The 10,102-nt window shown below is 41.7% G+C and overlaps 1 protein-coding gene across 1 annotated transcript; it reads left to right on the top strand.

Moving 5' to 3' along the window:
* The first annotated feature begins 1,818 nt into the window (after positions 1 to 1,818).
* LOC116597830 (tetratricopeptide repeat protein 30B) lies at positions 1,819 to 4,724 on the top strand. The gene has a single exon (XM_032356045.1). It carries the CDS (start codon positions 2,060 to 2,062, stop codon positions 4,055 to 4,057), a length of 1,998 nt encoding a protein of 665 aa, XP_032211936.1. The 5' UTR covers positions 1,819 to 2,059; the 3' UTR covers positions 4,058 to 4,724.
* The last annotated feature ends 5,378 nt before the right edge of the window (positions 4,725 to 10,102 follow it).

Below are 10,102 nucleotides of genomic sequence, written 5' to 3'. Positions count from 1 at the left end.
GTTTCTCCTTTTGCCAGTATTCATGCAGTGAAAGGCTCTTTGTCTAGTTCCATCTAGAAGAACACAAGTTTGGCAAATTTCTCAGCAAGGGAAAAGAATGCTCAAGTACATGAATCAGTTGCTTTACAGTATAGCATCCAGATGCCTTACTGAAATCTCTTTTTAGTTGAAACAGGTGACTAGGAACAACACTGCCACCCAACAATCACTTCCTTACATCTGCTAACAGCTGCAACTCAGGCCAGAAAGCTCCAATTTTACTGCCCAAACCAGTAATGGTTTTAATGGGGAAAATAACAAGCAAAAAACCAAGACACTAGTATTCCCTCAAAACTGAGCTCTTAGGTAATACATACATTGAATTAATTCAACAGTCTCACTTTCCTAATAACTTAGCTTTTGGATATCATGGCTCAGCTGTTCTTTTTTTTTTCTCTCTAATAAGCAGAATACAAGGTGATTATTAAGCTTAGAGATAATCTATATGAACAGTTTAATACAGTGCCCTGCCACACAGCTGATATTGGTTCCAAAACAAATTTATAGAACTTATAGACTACAATGCTACTGAGGCAGGTAAGGGATTTGCACTGAAGTCTTTAATTACATAGCAAAGACATGGTTTTACCTGGACTATGTTTAGCTTGGATTGTAGTGAAGCCAATGGAAATCTGAAAGACTGTGTCAGACTATGAAAGAAAACCCCATTACCCCAGAGGCACTGCATATGATATTCATATCTTACAGCTATTTTTTCCCCCCTTTAGAGAGGGACATACACACACAGCGGGAGAGGAGAATCTTAAACAGGCTCCACAACCAGTGTGGAGCCCAACATGTGGCTCGAGCCCACAACCCTGAGATCATGATCTGAGCCAAAATTAAGAGCCAGACACTCAACTGACTGAGCCACCCAGGCCCTCCATAAATTATAGCTAATTTTATTATCTTAAGAACTGCTGCTACCTCACTGGGGTAAGCCAGTTGTGTCTTTTGCTGTTTTGTCTACCTTTGTCTCTAATTTCTGATTGAAAAATTATATTCATCTCTCACAAATTTTAGTCTCCACATCAGTATAAACTATGGGTATGTTTTTTATTAGTGATCCATTATAATTATATAAGATAATTATGTTCCTAGTTTTCCACTGTCCCATGAGGGACAATATTAAATTCAAAAGTATTTACACAGATATAGCCCAGAGGTAGTAACATGGAATCTAGAGCATCTATTCCAAATACATGACAAAAGAACAAAATAAACTCCAGGATTTTTTTGTACTGGAACAAATTTCCAGAGATCTTCAAACTAGGAATCCGAGGTAAAAAAAAAACAAAAACAAAAAAACAAACCTGAAGTGTGGGAACTTTTCTTTTTATTTTAACTGAAATAAAATCCAATCTTTATCAATGATATCCAAAAACATTAAAGCCTGACAAGTACATGAATCAGCCTCTCTCTCTCTCTCTCTCTCACACACACACACACACACAAATTAAGTAGGTTTGGAGAGTTAGAAGAGTTAGTGCAGAGAAACTTGGTCGTGCTTTTATTCTCATCCCACCTTGGAAAAGACCAGGTCATAGATTTTCTCCACCGTCTTTCTATGGTAGTGAAATGTGAAGGTTCAAGGCAGAGAATAGCGCCAAGTGTAAACGCTAACGAAAAAAGTCAGAAAAACCTCACCGCCTGAAGACTGCGCGTCCACCTGGCGGAGACTACGCCTCCCAGCATGCAACGCGGTCACGACCTCGGCAGCGGCGCGATTGAACCAGAGCATGACGGGAAGTGGAGTCTCGGTCTCTGAACTACCCAGAGCAGTTTCTTCTTTGGTAACGCCGCTCACAGTCTGGAGGCTTGGTGAGAGCCCAGACATGAAATACTCAAATTCGTGACTCCTTTCTAACCCTAGTCTGGTCTTCCCCTGCAATGTAACATCATTGGGAATAGACGAAAAAAAAAAATCACAAAAAGAAAAAACCCTAACTCTTCTTTGTATCTTCCGTTTCCGGCGGGCTCGTTGCCGTGGTAACCAGCACGCACCACCGCGGCGGCGGTTATGGCCGGGCTCAGCGGCGCGCACATCCCCGATGGGGAGTTCACCGCGGTCGTGTACCGCCTCATCCGCGACTCCCGCTACGCCGAGGCCGTGCAGCTGCTGGGCGGCGAGCTCCAGCGGAGCCCGAGGAGCCGCGCCGGCCTGTCGCTGCTGGGCTACTGCTACTACCGCCTGCAGGAGTTCGCGCTGGCCGCCGAGTGCTATGAGCAGCTGGGCCAGCTGCACCCCGAGCTGGAGCAGTACCGCCTGTACCAGGCCCAGGCCCTGTACAAGGCCTGCCTCTACCCAGAGGCCACGCGGGTGGCCTTCCTCCTGCTGGACAACCCCGCCTACCACGGCCGGGTCCTCCGCCTGCAGGCCGCCATCAAGTACAGCGAGGGCGACCTGCCCGGGGCCAAGAGCCTGGTGGAGCAGCTGCTGAGTGGGGAAGGGGGCGACGACAGTGGGGGCGAGAACGAACTGGACGGCCAGGTCAACCTGGGTTGTTTGCTCTACAAGGAGGGACAGTACGAAGCCGCGTGCGCCAAGTTCCTCGCGGCCCTGCAGGCTTCGGGCTACCGGCCTGACCTCTCCTACAACCTGGCTTTGGCCTATTACAGCAGCCGGCACTACGCCCCGGCGCTTAAGTACATCGCCGACATCATTGAGCGTGGCATCCGTCAGCACCCGGAGCTAGGCGTGGGCATGACCACGGAGGGCATCGACGTGCGAAGTGTTGGCAACACGTTAGTCCTTCACCAGACTGCCCTGGTGGAAGCCTTCAACCTCAAGGCCGCCATCGAGTACCAACTGCGAAACTACGAGGCGGCCCAGGAAGCCCTCACGGACATGCCACCTAGGGCAGAAGAAGAGTTAGACCCCGTGACCCTGCACAACCAGGCGCTCATGAACATGGATGCCAGGCCTACCGAGGGGTTTGAAAAGCTGCAGTTTTTGCTCCAGCAGAACCCCTTTCCCCCGGAGACCTTTGGCAACCTGCTGCTGCTCTACTGTAAGTACGAGTATTTTGACCTGGCAGCCGATGTCCTGGCGGAGAATGCCCATTTGACCTACAGGCTGCTCACACCCTATCTCTATGACTTCCTGGATGCCATGATCACTTGCCAGACAGCCCCAGAAGAGGCTTTCATTAAGTTGGACGGGCTGGCAGGGATGCTGACTGAACAGCTCCGGAGACTCACCATACAAGTACAGGAAGCAAGACACAATAGAGATGATGAAGCTGTCAAAAAGGCAGTGAATGAGTACGATGACACTCTGGAGAAGTACATTCCCGTGTTGATGGCCCAGGCAAAGATCTACTGGAACCTTGAGAATTATGCAATGGTGGAAAAGATCTTCCGCAAGTCTGTGGAATTCTGTAATGACCATGATGTGTGGAAGCTGAACGTGGCTCATGTCCTGTTCATGCAGGAAAACAAATACAAAGAAGCTATCGGTTTCTATGAACCCATCGTCAAGAAGCACTATGACAACATCCTGAATGTCAGTGCTATTGTGCTGGCTAACCTGTGTGTTTCATACATTATGACAAGTCAGAATGAAGAAGCCGAGGAGTTGATGAGGAAGATCGAGAAGGAGGAAGAGCAGCTGTCCTATGATGACCCAGATAAGAAAATCTACCACCTCTGCATTGTGAATTTGGTGATAGGGACGCTCTACTGTGCCAAAGGAAATTACGACTTTGGTATTTCTCGGGTTATCAAAAGCCTGGAACCTTATCATAAGAAACTGGGAACTGATACCTGGTATTATGCTAAAAGATGCTTCCTCTCCTTGTTAGAAAACATGTCAAAACATACGATCATGCTTCGTGACAGTGTTATTCAAGAATGTGTCCAGTTTCTACAACACTGTGAACTTTATGGCAGGAACATACCTGCTGTTATTGAACAACCCCTGGAAGAAGAAAGAATGCATAGTGGAAAGAATACAGTCACATATGAATCCAGACAGTTAAAAGCTTTGATTTATGAGATTATAGGGTGGAATATATAGTTATGTCTGATAATGTCTTTATCATAATAGTCTTCTATATCTGTATTTTATAGTTGTATCTATATTTAGCTATCATCATCTTTACATTTGTCACATGTTAAACTTTGTACATTTGAAAATCATATTAGATTAAGCTTATTTTAACTTTGAACTAGAAAGATACATGAAAAATTATTATTTTTACTTTAACTTTTTTACTTAACTTTAACCTAGAAAGATACATGAAAAATTTAAAACTGAATTGGTACTCTGTGCTTATTGGAACTTGTAGTGCCCATGTTCCCTCTCCTTTTTTATCAGTTGTGCTTGGCTGTATTTAGAGTGTCCCCTGTACAGGGATTACAATTTCCAGCACCATCTTGGCATGATCAAGCCCAGAACAAAGTAGTTAACATAGAGGATTTCTAGGCTTTTAGTATTAAGTTTTAGGGATTGTGTGTTCTATTCTCACAAGTTACCCTCATATTAATTTAAAATGCACACATGTTGCATAGAGTTTAAGATGTTTTGGCAGGGTTTTTCAATATAGATTTAACACTTTCTGTAACCAAAATTCCTTAGGTGATAAAAGTTCTTGTTTTCTTAATGGACAAGATTCAGTGGGAAATCTTGTGCCCTTAACAAAATTATGGTGCTATAGTATAAAGACAATAAACAATTGCTAAAAAAACAACTTTACATAGTTATCTTTTGTTCCATTTGTTAATGATATGTACATATGAACAAGATACACTGTTACTCTTTTTCATAACTCCGCTCTCATTTATGTCTAGACAGTGACTAAAAGCAGAGGTACCCTAAAAACTAACTTTTTTTTAAAAAAAAGATTTTATTTATTTGAAAGACAGATCACAAGTAGCCAGAGAGGCAGGCATTGGGGGGTGGGGGGGTGGGGGGTAGCAGGCTCCCTGATGACCAGAGAACCCGACATGGGGCCAGGACCCTGAGATCATGACCTGAGCCAAAGGCAGAGGCTTAACCCACTGTGCCACCCAGGTGCCCCCTAAAAACTTATTCTTAATTCCTACCTACTGAGGATAGGTTAATGCTGGAGTTGTTTCTGTGTTGTAGCCTCTCTGGTAAGGAAAAATCTACACCATTCCCGTGACCCCACCCAACTACTTTCCTACCTCTATCACTATGAAAAGTTCTGAAACCTTATCTGGTAGATTCATAATGCCAGCTGCATACCCACAATGTTCCCAAGGAGAACTCTACTCATTCTGCTTAGGCATTTTATTTTATGAACCATATATGAGCTTTACTATTTGTTTACCTACCTTTTATCCATAAATGTAACTGTCAACCCCAAGTTGACCTGGTTCAGAAAAGAAAGTATTAGGTTGAATTACATGAAATTGCTGTTCTTCAAAGTTACTGACCTACAAAACTAGCAGTTTCTCATGGTTCAATCTGATAGCTTTCAAGTAATAGTGAATCCCTGCATTAATGAAATGACGATTTTTCTTCCAGGAGAAATCCCTTATGTGCAGCATAAACCCTTTGCAGCATGACTTCCTAGGTACTCAAATTCTATTAGATCTGTTAGAAAATTTGTCCTACCATAAAGTCCAATGGTTTTAAATTTATAAGCATTTTTAATCTTAATTATAATTATGTATAATATCATTTACCATAGATATTTGATCCCATGTTTGGAAGACAGTTCATGTTTAGTGACTTCAGTGCATCCCACAGCACAATTCTATCTCTGGGAAATGGTCTTCATTTAACAACTTTTATACTAAAAGTATTGCTGCTGCTTTGTGCAGTAGCCCTATGTGCCTCTCAATCTCCATAGCCCCTTAAGATTAGGAAAGTAAATGAACTGAAATCTTATTTTCAATAGCCATGTTAAAATTCTGATGTTTTTGCAGCTTTCTTCTATTTTTTTCTTTAAAAAAATTTTTTTAAAAAAAGGTGTAAGTAACGTTAACCACCCAAAAGCACATGTTTTCCAGATTCCCTTTTGCAAATAGCCTAGCCTTTATTCAGTCACATTTTATTTACCCAGGTGCTGTGTGTTTGTGGTTTGCATGTATGTGTAATTTAGCCTTCCAGAACATAAAAAGCTTTTCAGAACAGTTTTAACCCCTTGCCACTGGGCAGCTGGGATTTCCTGGTTAGTAATGAATCAGGAAATCCTGACTGCTCCTACCTCTGCATAAAGGAATAAAGGTCAATCACGGCATTTGTCCCCTTCCTTACCCAGGCTCTCTGGAGAGGCACCCCTCAGATTGACAGACTGCTGCCTGGGAACAGCAAAGACTCTTGAACCACACCTACGGAAGCTGCCCTGTCTTCTGAATGTTAGAGGAGACTGAGGACATTCCTACACATTCTTCAGACGTTACTGTCCTTTATTTTTAGGAGATGTGTGAGTGTGTGTGTGTGTGTGTGTGTGTGTGTGTGTATGTGTTTTAAAGATTTTATTTTGTCAGAGAGAGAGAGAGAAAGCACGTGCACAAGCAGGGGAAGCCACAGGCAGAGGGAGAAGCAGACTCCTGGCTGAGCAAGGAGCCCAATGTGGGACTGAATCCCAGGACTCTGGAATCATGACCTGAGCTGAAGGCAGACATTTACCAACTGAGCCACCCAGGTGCCTGGGGATATATTTCTTTTAAATTCACCTTGGAAGTACTTAGCTCTGCTTATTGATACTATGACACTAACAAATGACTTCACAATGGCTGTATTTTGCCATTTAACTGAAGGCTTTCATCCCTAAAGCTCTGATGAAAAGTTTTGTTCTATGCTCTTACAACATTATGTATTAAGTGCCAAAAGCATTTTTTTATTTCATTATTTTTATCAACATATAATGTATTATTTGCCCCAGGGGTACAGGTCTGTGAATCGCCAGGTTTACACATTTCACAGCACTCACCACAGCACATGCCCTCCCCAATGTCCATAACCCAACCACCCTCTCCCTACCCTCCCACCCCCCAGCAACCCTGTTTGTTTTGTGAGATTAAGAGTCCCTTCTGGTTTGTCTCCCTCCTGATCCCATCTTGTTTCATATTTTCCTTCCCTGCTCCCCAAACCTCCCACCCTGCCTCTCAAACTCTTTGTATCAGAGAGATATAATTGTTAAAATCATGTTTCTTGACAAAAGGATTTCTGTATACTTCTAAAGCATTTACTCCTTTTTCTTCATCATGTCTGCATGGTATATTTTACAGGAATCAAAGATTAAATCCAGTATTTCATAATCCTAGTCAACCCCCCATCTCCACATATTCAGAATATAAACCTGTTTGTACCCAAATAGTTATTTTCATTTTCTCAGGCATAAATAAGAACTTGATCTTTCCATGCAGAACAGCCAGCAGATTCCTTTGATCAGTGACATGACTGCCTGCCAAAGGATTCCAATTCCTCCTGACAGCCTTCTTTGAATCTGGCCTCAGCTGTGGCACGGATATTCACACTAACTCCATCTGTGAGGTCAGATGCATAGCGATGACCTCTGACCTACTTATAAGAAGCCAGGAACTAGGAGAACTGTGGGGATAGAGGGCGGTCATCGGGCAATGAAATCATAGGAGATGATCACACTCTCTCTCTGCAGAGTGAGACAGGAATACAGAGGTATGGCCTCCCAAACCTCAGAGGAGCTCCTCAGATCAAATCCATATAGAACTGCCAGTGATAGGTTCGGCCCCAGATTCTAACAATTTGTTTGTGGAGGGCTATGGGATTGATGCCCAGATAAATAAACTTACTAGAAAATGTGAGGTAAGAAAGGGTAAATGGCTTGAAGGGGAAGCTTTAAGGGAATAACTTTCTGACCCCTCTGTCCTGTAATCTTGGCTTGGGCCTATTTCCACACTGGAATACGGAGGGTTAGCAGTGCTGGATGTCTGTCCAGTTAATTAGGGTATAGCTATTTAAAGTACCTAATTTTAAAAGGATAACATCACCAAAGCGAAACGTTTCATCTCAAGTGAATGCCAGCATTTTGAATATAAGTTTTTGTCTTAGGTTCCTTAGTGGAACCTTTCTCTTAATGGCTATAGGTCTAGATCTAGAAATACCTTGGAGATTGTGGTTTCTTGATGGTATTCTCTGACACACTAATTCCTAGCAACGGTGTGACTTGCAGCTCACTATCTACTGTTCACTAACTGCCTCTTATCCTTTGTCTTGTCTCTGGGACTAAAGTGACATTTGGGCTTTTTTGTATTCACTTATTGAGCTGTACCCAGAGTATTAAACAGAACATTTTGTGAAGAGCCAGTAACTCTGGGTTCTTGGCTGTCCAACCACAGAAGCAGAATGACTGTATCCACCAGATTCTAGACTTATACTTTCATTCTATCTATAAAATACATGCAACTTTTGTAGTATCCAAATGTAGCTCAAATCCTTCATCAGCAACTTTAATTCTTAAATTGGCAGTTTTAAGCAATTGTGACTTTCCATAGATGGGCTCTAGATTATAATAAAACATTTCCTTAATCTTAACAGTTCTTTCAATTTCTAGTCTCTTTATGGGAAGGTATAGAACTTATAGAAACAGGTATTCTTACATTTTTAAGTGCAGCTCAAAGGAAAATAGCATTAAAGCTCTAAAAATGCAAATTTATTAAGGCCATCAAACACAGCACTTCCTTTATAAGTTTCATATTAAATCTATAAAGGTACCAATACAGGACTTTGTGGATTAAACATTTACAGAGCAAAACAGTATCTGAGACAAAAGATATCCTGGTATTTTCTATGGTGTGTAGTCATGAAGACAGTGGCCTCCACTTTGTAGCTAGGAGAGACCATTTCCTTACTTACATCCTCCTGCAGAGAGCAATGACTATTTATATAGTCTATATGTAGAATATATATACAATCTACTTTAAAAGCAGAAATTGAAAATATTATATTTTCTATTGAAAACAGAAATTCTGTATATGTCATAGATACGGAGTACAAACAGCCTAGAGCAGTGAAGCAGCCAGCAGAGGCACTGGATTTAGTTAGACCCACAGCCAGTTACTTACGAACAGTTGATGTTACTCAGCCTCATTAAACCTGTTATTTCACCAGTAAGGGGGGAAAAAAAAAGGATAATACCACTCACCTCACAGGACTGTTATAACAATCATTACCTCTTGTCTAGGGTTAAATCTCAGCACAGTGTCTGGCTAATAAAGGATGAATTAAAAAGTAAATTAGTGATACAATCATCATTTCTAGGGTAGTAGTCAGCAAAAATATCCAGACTTAATCAGAATCACCAAGTTAGAAGGGACCTTAGAGATTTTCATTTTACAAAAGAAATGGGTTCCAAATAGGGAAAATGACTTGTAGTTGATAGAGGAAAATGGAACACACTCAAAATTCCAGAACAGAACTCTTTCCATTGTGTTCTTAGGCTTTAGAACCCCATCCTCTCTTATTTTACAGCTTTAGAGTGACAAAACTTCAATTTTTAAAGAGTACTTTCCCAGGTGTACTGTGGATACAACGAGGTACACAAGATGTGACGGTACTGTGTAAGAATGGATTTAAGAGGTTGTAACCAGACCATATTAGACCCAATCAACAGGTTGCATCATAAACTGGGTTTAAGTATATTGAAAATAAAAACACACCCCTGAGGCCAAACACAGGCAAAAGTAAATGTGCTGGCAGACCTCATCTGCTTTTCTCATAGGCTAGGACAAGAAACTTGAGCAGCAAACTTCATCAAAGGATTTCAGTCTGGCAACTGACTTAAATGTAATTGCATGTTTAAGTTTTGTCTGAAATAATTGTTGATTCATTGGGACAAAAAAGCCCATTTGTGGACAAAATATAAAAATGTAAAGTGGACAACAGCACATGAAGTGGAAGAATAGCTGCCTGTGCTCAGAAAGCTCTTTCATGGATGTGTTACCAGGCAGACTCTTATGTACAACAGTTTTCTGCCACTACTTGCAACCAGATCCAGACATATTATGTCTCACTTCTACTAAGGACCCAAAACTGGATGGAACAAAAAAAATTCTGGATCAAAGTCAAGATTCTAAAATTTTGAAACTCTGGAATCAAATCCAGCAAGAT

This window comes from Mustela erminea, chromosome 8, assembly GCF_009829155.1.
Source record: "Mustela erminea isolate mMusErm1 chromosome 8, mMusErm1.Pri, whole genome shotgun sequence".
NCBI classification, from domain to species: domain Eukaryota; kingdom Metazoa; phylum Chordata; class Mammalia; order Carnivora; family Mustelidae; genus Mustela; species Mustela erminea.
Note: the sequence above shows the minus strand (reverse complement) of the source record. Positions and strands in the feature narration are given on the sequence as shown.